General features: G+C 37.6%; 2 protein-coding genes across 11 annotated transcripts in view; one reads left to right on the top strand and one right to left on the bottom strand.

Moving 5' to 3' along the window:
• Positions 1–9,075, bottom strand: part of NUCB1 (Nucleobindin 1) — a 23,674-nt gene extending 14,599 nt beyond the window's left edge. For 3 of the 4 annotated variants that reach the window (XM_022062124.2, XM_087348504.1, XM_022062127.2), the window contains exons 1-6: positions 8,729–8,869; positions 8,405–8,533; positions 4,904–5,014; positions 4,584–4,808; positions 3,825–3,998; positions 1,317–1,419 (exon numbers count right to left, since the gene is read on the bottom strand). In XM_022062124.2, coding sequence (XP_021917816.2) covers positions 1,317–1,419; positions 3,825–3,998; positions 4,584–4,808; positions 4,904–5,014; positions 8,405–8,533; positions 8,729–8,743 — 757 coding nt within the window. In that variant the 5' untranslated portion in view covers positions 8,744–8,869. Of the gene's footprint in view, positions 1–1,316; positions 1,420–3,824; positions 3,999–4,583; positions 4,809–4,903; positions 5,015–8,404; positions 8,534–8,728; positions 8,870–8,943 lie in introns of those variants that run through there. The other variant, XM_087348502.1, reaches the window with a different exon arrangement.
• Positions 7,979–15,343, top strand: LOC110828925 (lipopolysaccharide-induced tumor necrosis factor-alpha factor homolog). Of its 7 annotated transcripts, none has more exons than XM_022062136.2 (4): positions 7,979–8,107; positions 9,633–9,765; positions 10,249–10,405; positions 11,478–15,343. In XM_022062136.2, exons 2-4 carry the CDS (start codon positions 9,654–9,656, stop codon positions 11,581–11,583), a joined length of 375 nt encoding a protein of 124 aa, XP_021917828.1. In that variant the 5' UTR covers positions 7,979–8,107; positions 9,633–9,653; the 3' UTR covers positions 11,584–15,343. The 7 variants fall into 7 exon arrangements, with proteins under 7 accessions (XP_021917828.1, XP_021917826.1, XP_021917821.1 ...); XM_022062134.2 differs by lacking the exon at positions 7,979–8,107 and adding an exon at positions 8,865–8,998; XM_022062129.2 differs by lacking the exon at positions 7,979–8,107 and adding an exon at positions 9,049–9,138.

Genomic DNA, 15,343 nt, shown 5'->3' with positions numbered 1-15,343 from the left:
GTAAAAACAAATACAAACCTTCAACACAAGGCACTTAAAACACACACTCCACACTACTTCATGGAAGGAATAAGCTGTCACCTGGGATTCACAAATGGAATAGTTTCAAAAGTGCTGAAAATATTACTGGTGTAGTGAAATAAAGAGTGAGCCAGTTAGCTCAGTCAGTACAGTTTCTGGCTACAGGCTGGTTGATCAGAATTCAATCCCAGACAGAGGCAGAGGATCTTCTTATAGCCTCTGCATCCAGACTGGCTATCAGAGTCCTTTCCCAGGACTAAAGCGTGGCCGGGCCGTGCTGCTGACCACTCACCCCCTTTAGTGCCGAGGACGAGAATGAGTACGAGCTATACCTCCTCTCCCAACATTGACATGTAATGGGATGGCTTTTCATGAAATAAAGAAAAACCAATCCAACAGAACACTCTAAATAAAGCACAAAAGTACCAATGGAAAAATCCTGTAAATTCAGTAATGCACTTTCAAGGTTATTATCAGCTGACAATGTTGGGAAAAAAACTGGTTTAAGCATTCTGTCTCTAAAAGAGGCAGTTCATTCTTAGTAAGATCCACTAAATAAAATCTGTTTCACCCACATGCGACATTGTTAGCTATTTGACATTCCAATGTTCCAACAGGTTGTGCTTGTTATCAGGGAACAGGGGTTTAATACACAAAGTTTTCCAAAGTAACCTTATTTGTTACCAGTCATCCTGACTTGATGGGAGGAGTGTCAGACTCTACCACCTGAGTCCATGTTTGCAACTTCACTGCATAAATTAATTTACTGGTTCCAGCAGTGAGTTCATCATCATGGCCACGTCCACAGATAAAACTTAAACTTGGTGCCTGTGTAATTATTTCCCATTCATAATACCCTTTCACCAACAATGTTTTAAACTAAATTTGTAGTCCATCACTGTTTCAAAAGCAGTTAGAGTTACAATAATCAAAAATCACTCCTCTTATTCTTGAATGTGAGTAAAGAAAGAAAGAAAGAAAGAAAGAAAATATATACAGGATAAGTCAAAAGTAGCCGCACACCTTTGGAAAATTGTAACCGTGTTACCTGCAGCCAAAATGTGCTGATATCAGCAGATATCTGTTGAGCGTAACCTCAAGTTTTGTTTGTTTGTTGTAGTTCTTCACATTGCCACTGAGAGTGCTTGTGAATTGTGGAAAACAAAATGGAGACTTATAGTGGCGAGGAAAGAGCCTACACTTTCAGTGCATTGAATCAGTTACTGATGACACAATAGATTCACTTCTTCCTTACCAAAGAAAGAAACTAAAATTACTGTTTGTACAATAATTACCGTGCAAATGAAAAAATGTTCTCGGATTGAACTCCTGATTATCCATATGATCTTGCTTCTCCCACACTTCCTCAAGTTGCTGCTTGCTGCCTGGATGGTGTAGCTACAACCATAATATTAAAAATTAGATGCACCTCTAACACTTAGGCACAGGAGGAAGAAAGATGTTAAAACAGGGCTTAAAAATAAAGTCAAGTGTGGTCTCAATTCAAGTGATTCTGGTAGGATCCATGACGGGTTCCTTCTGAACACCATTTCACTGCAGAAATCTTACTATGAATATGTGAATATTACTATGTAAAGTAACGTTGTCCCTCTACAGGCCATAGAGGCTCTTGGGCCAAGAGGAGGTACAGTAGTAGCTCATACTCATTCTTAACAATGGCGTTAGATTGGTTGAGTAGTCAGCATCATGCCTTGGTTGTGCTTTACCCCCTGGCAAAGGATCCTCAATAGCCATCAGATAGGAGAATGAGTCAGCTCCAGAGCCAGTGTAGACAGAGGCCAACAAATTTTTTTTGCCTCTGTTGGAAATCAAACCAGTCATCCACTCTATATCAAACACTATATTCACTGCATTACACCAGCTCCTAAATATGAATATGCGCTGAATCAAAAATTGTGACCCCTGAACTGAAAACTTCAAGTTAACTGGATACTCAATAACTTCAACATCTATGGTGCTACTGCAGTTTTCCCATAACAATTTGAAATACTGGCAGATGAGTAAATAACAAGTGTTACAGTTTAATAAAGAAATGAAGACAGCTTATTAACCTCTGAAAACTGTGCAGTAACGTGCAGAGACCTTCAGTTCGGCACATATAAACCCGACAAAACATGACCTTGACCTATACGCGACCTCGACATGAAGAGTATGGTCAGTCAGATACATACAGTTCAGCATAAATAAGCATGACAAAACATGATCTTGAAGTGACCTTGAAATTTCAATGGCCACTAGCCGGAATACCCTTGGGCTGAAATCGGCGTCACCTTCTCACGAATTTGACGTAACCTAACACAACCTACACAAAATTAACACAAACCTAACTGAAACCTCACCTAACCTATCACAACATAAACCTAACTAAACAAAACGCAGCGTAACCTAACCTAGCCCAACCCTGTCAAAACCTTTACATGACTTTGACCCAGACATGGTATCAACCTGACATGAGTATGGTCACTCAGATACCTACGGCTTGGCAGAAATAAGCATTTCAAAAAATTAAATATCAATGACCTCTAGTTCGTATACCCGGGGATGACAACGGCGTCACGTTTTCAAGAGTTTGACCTAACCCAACACAACCCACACAAAATTAACACAAATCTAAATAAAGCCTTACCTAACCCATCATAACACGACATAACACAACACAAACCTAACGAAACATAACCCGACCAAACCCTTGGGCAGATATGGTCGTGACATTGACATGACACTGGCCTAATCATGACCTAAACTTAAAATGAATATGACCATTCAGAGATGCACAGTTTGGCAGATATAAGCATAACAAGAAATGACCCTGAATATGTGCAAATAATTTTTAACCATGTAATATTACTAACGATGCCCTCAATTTTAACCGGAAGAACACACTGTTATTTTTTAAGCACACACCTCTAAAGTGATTACTTAAAATTTTCATTTACAGTTCACTGGCATCAGTTTGAAACATCTCAGAATCAGTAACTTCTATGGCAGTAGCAGTCAAATCGGTCACTCCCGACTTTTTTCATCGCCCCTTTTCTCAATCACAGCCAAAACATTCTTCATATATTCTTTTCCTGAATACGTGGTCACTAAAACTTCTTTTATCACATCCTTTTCTGAATCATGTGGACATTCACAAAGTTTCAGTTGAAATGCAACATTTTAATAAATTAATCTGGCCATTTTAAACATGGAGGTGCAAAAAACACAAGATTGTTTACATTAAACGCATCTAACTGGCTGTAGGTGGATGGCCAAACTCTCCATACCAATAAGGTGAATATTGCAGTAGTTGGTGTAATGAATACCTGTATATACAGTGTCCAGTGACTTTATGTATACTTCAAGGTCTTATTCTTGTGGTCATTCCCAGTCAGAAATGTCATATGAACATGGGTCCAATTCACAATGTTACAGAGCTATGGACAGAAATTCAAGATGATTTGAACAGACATAAAATTTGCAGAGATACCTTTATGGGTGATGACAGGAAACAGAGCATTCTCCTATGTACTGGTCACCCAGTTTCGTCCATGTATGACTTCGCATAAAGTGCCCGTTATTATTGTTCAATTCTAACAAAAAGTGGATTGTCTTGACAAATGTTTGTAAAAGCCAACAATATCAAACTTCATAAAAAAACTGTTACGCTGTTCTAGAGTTCATAGGAAGACAGACATTTTTTCCAACCATTATTTGCAAATGCACCTAAAAATTCTGTTATTCATAATGCTATTAAATTACTTAACACAATATATTACAAACAATGAACATTCAGCACTTACTGGGTCATGCTGCTTATGTTTTGCATTTTTGTCTTCGATATCTTTAAGCAGCTGCTTTTTATGTTCTTCATCCAAAATCCTCAATTTTTCTTGCTTTTCAAATTCCTTTTGCATTTCATACTCCTTGAATTCTTCACGACGCTTTCTATCTGCTTCTGCTATATCAGCAGTTGTCTGAAATAATATAATGCAAGAGTGGGGACTGTCAATAATTAACCAAGAATGCAAGCAATAAAATCTGATTCTAACAGTAATCAGATATAAAACAAAAATAACTGTTGCACATCAACAAGCAACACACGCAATATCTGTACTACAGTAAACATACAGCGTTACAGAACAGTAATTACTTTATTGTAGCAGTAATTCTGACAACAGAACCAACTGTAGGAATTATAAGAGATGCGTTAGATTCCACAGCATTAGATTTCACTCAGAAATATGTGTAACATACACAATAAAAAAATATATACAGCATATACGGTCAAGATAACTAACTCATCTCACACATCTTACAAACAGAATGAAACTCAGTGTTTTTTATACAGAAACTTTGAATGATCTGTCTAAAGGAGGCTGATATGCCAGTAAGCTCTGATATGTTATCCCAGTTCACAAGAACTCCCTGAATGATACTTTGCAGCTACTGGAAAAATACTTTGAAAATAAGATGGTAATTTGTTCCAGTAAGTCCTGACTTTGACTTATTTTCTCTCTGAAGGGAAATTCTATCACCAAACAGATGGTGTAAAATGTAACCTTTAAAATGAGCTTCCGCAAATCTTCAATCTCGAAGGTGTGTGGATTGGAAAGATCAACATGCTCTGGTGGCATTTTTAGATGTTCTGTGTCCAATCCATGGCGCAGTTCATATTCCTTGGTAGCTAGGTGACGGAGGCGTTCCAACTCGCTGCGTTTAATTTCATCGAGCTTGGTCCGAACATGGTGATTCACATACTCCAGCTCATCAGCAATCTTACCTGACTGAGAAAGGTAACACACAAGGTTTATCAAACACGTCAGTTGAAACATCTTCCATTTGGATTATAAGTTAATATTAAATTATACTTATCACTCACCCGAATGTCGCTCTCCTCAGCCTTTTCCAGCTTCGTTTTGAACTCTGGGTCACTCTCCAAGGCTGTGACTATTTCTTTTAGGTATCGGTTATATTCAACCAGAATACCATTCTAAAACATAAATGAATGGACAATTTATTAAAGTTATGAACCTAGTATCATAAAAAAGAAAGTTCTCAAAAACTTCAGATACCACCACAGAAGGTAAGAGACGTAAACAGGTCCCTAAAACTGCAACTAAAAATTGTGGCAAAGGGTGCTGTTCCATGCGCTACAAAAACTTAGCCACTGTCCTTTATCTTTTTCTTCTTCTTTAAATCTGAGATGCATGTAAAAATAACATTTCTTCATGGAAAGGGCATATGGGACATTACATGTCAAATCAACACAGGTTACAACTCAATACCCCTTGACTTGAAAGATTTCTTGTGAAACTGTAGCCCTGACAGAGGTAAGTATTCATGCCAAAGTTTATTGCTGTATGGCTGCCAGACTTCTGACAGAAGACATCCAAAGTTTTTTAAAAAAACTTTGGGGGGAGGGAAGAAACTGTCTCAGAAAACGTGACATAACTTCCGCCCTTATTGAGATACAGAGTTCATTTCATGCTCATTTCAAAGCTAATTAAATGTCCTTTCCAATGACCTATTACATCAATACTGTGATGTGTTGCCGTGAGTGCAGCAGACTTGCGCTGGAGGGTAGGGGCCACTTGACCTCCAGGCTGCCTGGTCTGCATCTTTAGATGCTATACAAACTCTTACGGGCATTGTTGCGTTTCATTACTGCCGTCAAGGCTTTCGAGACCATTGGCATTGTTGTGTTACCTAAGAGACAGTTTAGTTATCTGTTTATTGACATTGTTGTGTTTGTTTACTGCTGTTGACAATTGGTTTTTGAGTCAGTGTGGAAAGATCTGAGCTGTGAATCGGACGTAAGGAGAAGTGTGTTGTTGTAGTAGACTGTTAAGTGCAGACCTCTGTAACTGATTTAATTTGACGTGAATAAATCAAGGGTTGACAATCAAGGTCGTAATTACCAACCCACGTAACAATACATTAAGCACAATTATGCTTTAAAAGTCTTCGAATTTGACCTTTGACCTTGCATTTATGAAAATGTGTACTTTAATTTTTTTGAAAAAATATATTTTGTGCATATAATTACTATTTAAAACATCTGCAAATATAAAGTTTGGACTGCAATGGGAGTGGGTTTTGTGAAGCATTCTACTGTGATGATTCATTTCACTTGTATTGATGAGGCGATTTAAAAGCATGTTTATTTAAATTCTTTACATTTATTAATTTAGGTTAAGCTAAATAGCTATATTATTATAAAAATACTCTTTTTTACCATCACATTTCATAAAGATTATGACTGTGTACAAACTTAAATAAGGTTTGGAAAAAAATATGGGAAGTATTTTAAATTATTACAAGAAACAATATATCAGCTGGGTCAGAATTCAATTAGCTGTATATATGGGGCAGATCCAAACATGCCTGGCTCACATTACTGAGTACAAAGCTAATGGGTATAAGTCATGCAGTGTCTGCAGTACTGGCAGTTCTGAGCAGGTTTTATGTGGCAAAGGCTATATGACCTGAAAGCTCCACACCTAGGTGTTCTCTGGGCATCTGAGACATTAGCGTGCTCCATACGCTCTTCTCTGCTTCTGTATAAGAGATATTTACTTCATGTTGTAAATGTTGTTAAGTGTGTTTACAATAATTATGGCATCTTGTATCATCATGTCACCCTCGGTGGACTAGTGGTTAGTATGCTCGCCACTGGACCCAAGATTCGCAGGTTCAAGCCCGGCCGAGGTCTACAAAACAATAATTTTGCCTGTTGTTTTGTATAGGTATGAAACATGGTTTCTCAATGAGGGAGAAACATAGATTGCAGGTGTTTGAGAACCGGGTGCTGAGGAGCATATTTGGGCCTAGGAGAGAAGACGATGGGACATGGAGAAAACTGTATAATGATGAGCTTAAAAATCTCTACTCCTCTCCCAATATTGTCAGAGTGATAAAGTCGAGAAGAATGAGATGGGCAGGGCATGTAGCACGCATGGATGGGACAAGAGGTGTGCACCAGGTATTGGTCGGAAGCCTGAAGGGAAGAGACCTAGACGTAGATGGCAGGATAATATCAAGTAAGATGGTGGAAAGCTTTGGTTAATTTGGTGATGAACCTTTGGGTTCCGTAAGTCATCTAGTTATTTAGTCAAATCATTAACAACATTTGTACTGCAATCTGTTAGGATAAGCCCTGTAAAATTTCCATAAACCTTACTTGTATATGTCATGACCTGTGCTTGTACCTCCTAAGTAACAACATATTTACTTCCTACAGATGTTTTTAAAGTTCCGCCTTCAAACTTTCAATGTATGTCAGAGCAGGTATTAATAGGTATTAATCTGTTAACATTTAATTTTTCAGAACATTAAAACTGTAGTTAATTAAAATTAAAAATTGAAGGTGAAATTTTAAGTTTCATGACCTGAATTGCCTTATTATGGTAATGAGTTCTATCATACGTTGTTTTAAGTTCATTGCTAGTGGTTTAAAACAAGCACAATTTCAGCAATATCATACAGAACCAAGGTTAGAACCAAATTCATGATCATGCATATGGCAAATTCCCAAAAAATTTTAAGAGTTTAAATGACAGGATGCCAATCTCCTGAATTAATTTAAATATGAACTGCAGTTTGCTACATTCATTTATAATGGGTTACAGTACAGTACAGTACATATAGTAAAACTTTTGCAACGACTAAGTTGATTAAAGAACACAACAAAAAAACATATTTGTTACCCAGCAGCCCTGAGGATGAGAGCAGAGACTGTTCTTGAAACGTTGGCAGAAGATATGGTTTATTCACCATTCAGCCACCTGACATGGCTTGTAAGCTGAGAATCTTTCATCAGCTACTGTATAGTATACTATATTTAATTAAAATCAGTGTACATGAAGTTGTGGGCTGTGTTGATTTGACATGAATGATCTTTGTCCATCATCTAGTATTCCAAGCAGCACACAGTCTATTATAAACTGATTTTTTCATCAGTGAAAATGTGAGAAGTACCTACTTAATGCAGTACAATATAGAACCAGCTTCCAACATTTTGTGTTGTGTTCTGTTCTCAACATTAGATGATGGATGATGTGTGGCCTACGTACTGGAAGGAAAGGTACAGGGAACTGGTTACTAATCCTGAAATTCTCTAGTATACAGTGTTTAAAATGATTAAATTTTTCATGTGTCAGGAATATTGACAGAGTTGCAGTCACTACTAATATTGATCCTGTGATGTTACTGTTATTGTCGTCTTCTATTACTACAAATATTCTTGGTTTTCAAATTGGGCATCACATGGTACTTGGTTTTTTTTTAAATTTAACATTCATTCCATAAAGGACACATTTAACCTAATAACCATCAATACGCACTGTGGCTTTTAAGCAGTATTACGAACTACAAGACTTACTGGGTCATCTTCACCTTCCTCGTCGACTTTGTTGTCTTCATGGCCCTTCTTTTTCTGGGTCACAGGTGGACTCACTGCCTGTTGTAGTACGATAAAAAGGAGTAGCAGGGGCAGAGTTTCTCGCATTCCCTGCCGAAACAGAAGTACTGAGCACGTATTTTGACTTGTTACAAAACATACGCCACGGCTCCCGATTTAAAAGCTTTAATTCACATACTTCATATTCAGTCTGTGAACTTAACCTAAACCATGACGTGGAGGTCCAGCGTGTATTGAGCAGCATTATTGTTTCAACGTATATTTAAAGAAAGTATTTATACTTACAGAGAAGAAATGCATGCTGCAGGTAGATAATTAGGGTACGATTTCAATGTAATTGTCACACAAATTTAACTATCAAGTCCACACTACATAAAATTTCTGTAAAATATTGAGGTCCCTCACAAACTTATTAAAATAGGTGCCAGCTTCATGATATCACGTAGCGCTTTCTAAAATACCACAGGTTACGAAACGTGTGTCATATAAAATTATCTTACACTTAATAAAACGTCTAATTCAATCCTGTTTTCAGTAGCGTGGAGGAATACTTCGGTAAGTATATTTATAATAAATAACTGTTGTTTATAACAGCCAGTTGTAAGCTTAAGATAAAAACTCTGAACATGTGTTTTGGCATTACTGCTGTAAAATAGATGGAGTGCATTGCATCATGGTCACAAATTAATAACAAAGTAGGTCAAGAAGAAATTTTATAGATTTTGTAAATATTCCCCATTACTGCATTGAGTATTAATTAGGTTGTATTCTCTGAGACTAATGTAAGTTACTTGTTATTTATTTAAGTGACAAGCACTTGGTTTGATCGTAGTGTTGTATATTTTTTGAACCTAAAATTAGGAGGTGATCTTGGCTTTCTGGCAACTTATTACTCTTAATTCCAGGGTCGAAGAAACTGCCTATAAAAGTAGAACAGTACTAAACATTAATCGTTTTATATGCACATTTGACGTGGCGGAACGTATGTATTGCATTTGCTGCTATTCTGTGTATTTGAATTGGTGAATTGAGAAGTGCTTGTACTAGGTGAAATGTCATTTGAAGGAATTGGCAAGAGTTTTATTTCGTTAAACTTAGGGTATTCTTTACATGCTTTAGTATAAGTAGTTATTAATGCTTTTTGTATCATATTTTGTGCATATATTACTTTTTATCATTTCTATTACAGATATAATTAGTACTGATCAACATGGTCAAGCCCAATGCTCCACCATATGGTCCTCCACCAGCTGCTCCCCCTAGCTATTCTCAAGCTGTAGGCGGTGTTCCACCATCTAGTCCATTCACACCTGGACACTCATGTAAGTAAACAAAGCCTAAGAAAGAAAGTAATGTAATTTTTATGTAACTTTTTTTTAAATACAAGTTTTGTTAGTGATGTCAGAAAACTTTTCATCACTGCTGTTTGATGGAACATATATAGGGTTCAGAAAAGTTACCTCCCTTTTCAACAGTTTAGAGTTTGGGAATTCATTTGTAAGCTGAGTAGAAATGTAGGCCAATGGTGTGCTTTGTGCTCCAGCCACTTCACAACAAATAACATTGGCTATTTTAGTTATAGGCATGCATCTTGTGCAGGAGACCTGTCAAGCATTTAACACTTACATTCTTAACAGGCTTTCAAACAAAACTTGGAAGTATTCTAAAATGAGATAAACCTTAAGTCAAGTAACATTATATCAGTGTTCCAGCCCGTCTCTTCAGTATATTTTATTCAAAGTTCTTTACATACTTTATTTTTAGTAGTGTGATGATTAATATATACATAAAACTGTTGTCTTCAGTGTCTGGTGGACCCACAATTGTAACAACTGTTGTACCAGTGGGTCCACAGCCCACACATACGATATGCCCATACTGCCATGCTGAAATAGATACTGCCACAAAAACAGAACCAGGACTCATTGCTTATATCTCGGGTGTGGTGATAGCTCTTCTTGGGTGAGTATTGTGTTTGTGTATAAACAGTTCACAGTGATTCACATTCCTTTGCAATCTGGTTCTTTTCAAATGTGATAATATACTAGGCAAAATTGAGAGCTCATTCTACCATCCACTTTGTTTAAACATTATCATTGCTTGGTACAGAAACATAAGTACTAATTGTTTACAGGGTGATTGCATATTATGACATACAGATTTTAGTGGTGAGCTGTACATCCAAAAACAAGGATATAAGTTCATATAAACATTGGTCCACAAAATATCAGTTAGTTAGGGCCCAAACTTGAAAACTAAGGATTTGCTCACTCATGTTTATATGAACTTCTGTAATTGTTTTTGGATGTCCAACCCTCCACTAAAATTTGTATGCCTAATACAAAATCACCCTGTATAGAACATTAAGAATTGCAGTTTGATGTTGTGGTATATAGCAACCGTAAATGTAAGTAGTCTCTTTAAGTAAGTGATTACAACAGACAAATTGAAAGATTTGCACGTTCCAGCATATTCCTGCCATAACTTAGTATAATTTTTTGTGTAGTTTGACATCGTAATTACAGCATTTCAAACCTTTCTAAGCAGATATTTTAAAATCTGAGTGCAGAGAAATTGAGAAGTCATCATGCAATTAGGCATATTACAGTAAAACTGCGGTATAAGGAACTTTCGTGGATTGACAGATTGTATTCATAATAATGAAATATCATTGTACTGAAAAGCAATGAAAAACAATTTATCATGGAAGATTTATTGTTTTTACAAAGGTCAGTGAAATGCTTTTTTGGTAAATAGGTGGCATATCTTGCATTCATAATTATATTTGTGATTTATTGCATTAATTCAGAAGTTACTTGTTGAACATTATTAATGTCATCCTGGTGATATAACTTAAATTTGTTGCCACCTCTTTACAAGTAGAGCAGTTTCATTCTTTGGATTGGATTTGACTTTAGTGGCAGATATTATTAGTTACTGAGGTCTGTAATACTAACTAAAGATAAGAATACTGTGAATTTTCTCATTGATTCCTGTCAGAAGAAAGTGCCATATTGTACTCTTTGTTTTATAGCTGCTGGCTTGGTTGCTGCCTCATTCCATGTTGTATTGATGAGTGCATGGATGTGCATCATAACTGTCCCAACTGCAAGGCTTACCTGGGCCGCTATCGGCGGTAAACAACTTCTGGATCATCAGCAAACATTTCTTTGCAGTTAGTCTGTGTTACATTCACTCATTATCAGGTTACAAGAACAAATACCTTAAGTGCCACTTAACATGATAGATACTTTTTGATTAACCACAATGAAATGTAACAAATGGGCTTTCATTATTTTTTTTAAAGTTTGGAACACAGTCCATTATGTGTTTCTGGCTCATTTTTAAATGCTACTTCAGGAGTTCTTAACCTTTTCCAGACCTGGGGGCCACATTGACCCCTTCTTATTGATTCATGGGCTACAGCACTATAAGGCCGGGTGCAAACGGAGCCACTAGCCACAGCCACTTGTGGCTCCTACCAGTGGCTAAACACGACCACTAGTGGTCGCCACTTTATGCAGGCATTTTCCCCAACCGCGCGTCAGTAGCACAATGGACTCTGATATGGAAGCATTGGTCGCAATACTAATAATACGACAACGCCGACGTAAACGCCGACAAATATAGCGCCGTTTTTGGGTACATCCAATATTGAGAACACGCAGCGAATACGGCCATTTTGCTACGCTTTTCGAGGAGCTAAAGAGGCACGAAGATAAATTTTTTAAGTATTTTCGAATGAGTTTGACAACATTCAATGAATTATTGTCCTTGCTACAAGATAGTTCAGTGTCGAATGTCTCCATAGCGTACATACACTCTGGTAACGCACAGAATAGCAACTGACCTGACTGGCCTGCCAGCTGTGGTGAGGTAGTGGGTGGGGAGCTAGGATTTGTGTGGCGGACGCTAGTGGCTATGTTTGCGCGGGATAAACGGTGGTCGGAGGCAGCCACAAGTAGCGAGACACGGCCACTACCGCAGCGAGTGGCCTGGTCGGGCCACTACGAACGCCGTGTCTGTGCCGAGTCTATTAAAACTCCATACAAAATACAGACCGCAGCTTGTGGCGGCCACAAGTGGCTGTGGCTAGTGGCTCCGTTTGCGCCCGGCCTAAATAAGGGTTTTTTGTTGAAATGCTATTGCAGTTTACTAAAAAAGAAGTCTACCAAATTAGGATTACCATTCCAAACAGGTTCACATATTGCTCATTACTTTTCTTTAACCTTTTAGGTATGGTATTTAAATTACTGCGGTCTATGAGCACGTATGGATTTAATTTGAATTTATTCCATTCCAGAGTGCTGCATGACAAAATACAGTGTACTTATTGAATTTTTATGCTAAAAATAGGAAATAAAAACTGTTATTGAGAAGGAACCCATTTACCAGCACATGAAGTTTCATAAAAATCAGTCTTTATATATATATTGTGATGCGGGCTTCTGACGACTATTGCTATGGGCAGGCACTATGATAAATCAGTTTACAAACATACAGGCAACTCTCCAAATACAGTTTCTGGGTCTCTGTCTCTACACTTGACACACACACACTTCTCACACGCACCATCCTTCGAGCCGTTCTGGTTCCCAAGCTTGGCGCTCTTCACTAACAAACACACAGCTCTCGGCCTGTATTACCCCACTGGACACCCGCCGGCTCCTCAGTCACCATGGCCCATGAACCCGGTGCTCCTCGCATACAGCCGATCCTCACTCTTTGCCCAGTGCCACACCAGACTGCTTGATGGCTCCACACTCTCTTCATACAATCCGCACTGTTCCACTAGAGACCCCACACAAGACTCACTCTTCCACACTCTTCGCTCCACTCGCCATCCAACATCAACTATCAACCATTCAACCAAACTCAAACTCGCTCTCTCTACTTTCTCTCCCACCCTCGCCCCCAGAACCAACCAGACCACTAACATAGCCCATTTCAGGGCCCAGATCCATCCAACCAAACCAAACCTTTCTCCCTCTACTTTCTCTCCCTCTCCCACTCTCGCCCACGTGCTACCATTGGTCCACTCCCATGCCTGCTCCCATTGGCTCGGGGCAGGCTACACCTTTCACTTTCCAGCCTATAAACCTAGCACCTCACACCCTATTGGCATATTCATCGCCCTGATGACGGAGGCAGTATGACCTCTGAAACGTTGGTTAACATCGACCAGACTACACAGCGCAACAACCCAGAAGACAGAAATCTTCATACTCACCGCTGTGAGAACCTCAAGTCTTACATTAAATATCAGGTTTAATTAATCTTACTAGTGAATTTCAATATATACAGAATCTGGATGAAAGATGAGAGAGTCATGTCGAACATTGTGAAATGTAACTAACAGTCTTGGCAGATGTCATTGTCATTTCATCTTACTTTGATCCGCATGCATCCCTCCAAGTGTTCATCAGTATGATGCATCATAGTTCTTGATTTGATGTTCTTAATTAAAGCCTAAGCTGAAACTTGCTCACAGCAATATGCATTGTTAAATACTGAATACATTAACAAAGGTGTTCTGTGATATCAGGCAACTAGCTTTCATCATATAAGTTGATAGTGTTATAAAAACTGTATGCAGACCACAAAAAACATCTTTACAGGCTACATGCAGCCTGCAGTCTGAAGATTGTGAACTCCTGCACTTATTCAAAATGTTGTAGTTAATGTCACATCTTCTGAGTCACAGTCAGTTCTGATCAATTACTGCATTTGTTCCATTGTTTTCACTGTTGGGTTTTTTTGTTTACTCATGGCTGACAGTGGCACTTTTGTAAGTAAATAATACATTGTACATCAGTTAAGCCTTTTGTCTTTGGAACGATATCTTGGAATATAACAAATAATCTTCTTAGATTTTACTTTTAAAGGCATCCGTTTTAGAGTTATTGTGTGAAACTACTTCTTTTCATGCTTCTGCCATCCTTGAAGGACCATGGCCTACTCACACATGTGTGGTTTCTTAATCTATTTAGACATTTAATATGACTCTTAATGAGTGATAAGCCTGTCATAAGGCCTTTGCCTATAAGGGACAGTATAACACAAAGATGTGGACAAACATCTATGCCTTGAGTGGGATTTGAACCCATGGTCCCAGTGTCCACACTGTGACCTGCTACTGTATGAAACTTAATTTGTAAAACAGTAGCAATATATAATTAATTAAATGCACAGGTAATTAAAGTTTGTAATAAAAGAGTGATACTCTACATATAGCTGCATGTTAAATTTGAATGTTAACATCCATATGATTTTTATTACAATATAGTATAATTTTTGCTTTCAAGGGGCATGTTTCTTAGACCTTGCAATGAACACAGTTTTGGACCCCGAGTTCCACAGGCAAAACAAAAGTTATGTATTGATGTGCAGTAGAATAAAAAAATCAATTTTATGAATGAGCTTTACATATTAACATTTTGAAATAACATTTTTCCCATTGAAGAGGTAGACTTGTTATTGTTTAGAATAGAAAATTGGAGTTCTGTAACCCGGTATGAGTTAAATGACAGTCAAATTGTTTCAGAATAAATGCCTCTGTCACACATTTGTTAGTGTTGTCTAAAATGCTTAACACAATTTATTTACAGTAAGCTGTAATGGGTACTATTCAGAAATTATATTTGTCATGTCTGTGTACTGTATATTTTTAAGAAGGGATATTACAGTTTGTCTGCTTGAATAAATTTATCATTCAGGGTAAGTTGGAGATAAATATGTTCCATTCCTCCTTAGCTACAACTAATTTATTACTTGCATCTATACTGTCTTCTGTCAGCAGTTATGTATTATAAGGTATAAAGTGTAATCAGTACATGTGTGTATTTTAAGATACATCAAAGTAAAAATTCCACATTAAAAATATGACACTGTGCTCTTTAA

The sequence above is a fragment of the Zootermopsis nevadensis genome, unplaced genomic scaffold (genome assembly GCF_977971745.1).
Source record: "Zootermopsis nevadensis isolate Lab colony 2312 unplaced genomic scaffold, Znev_1.0 Znev_ptg000013l, whole genome shotgun sequence".
NCBI lineage: Eukaryota > Metazoa > Arthropoda > Insecta > Blattodea > Termopsidae > Zootermopsis > Zootermopsis nevadensis.
This window is presented reverse-complemented; position numbering and strand designations above follow the sequence as displayed.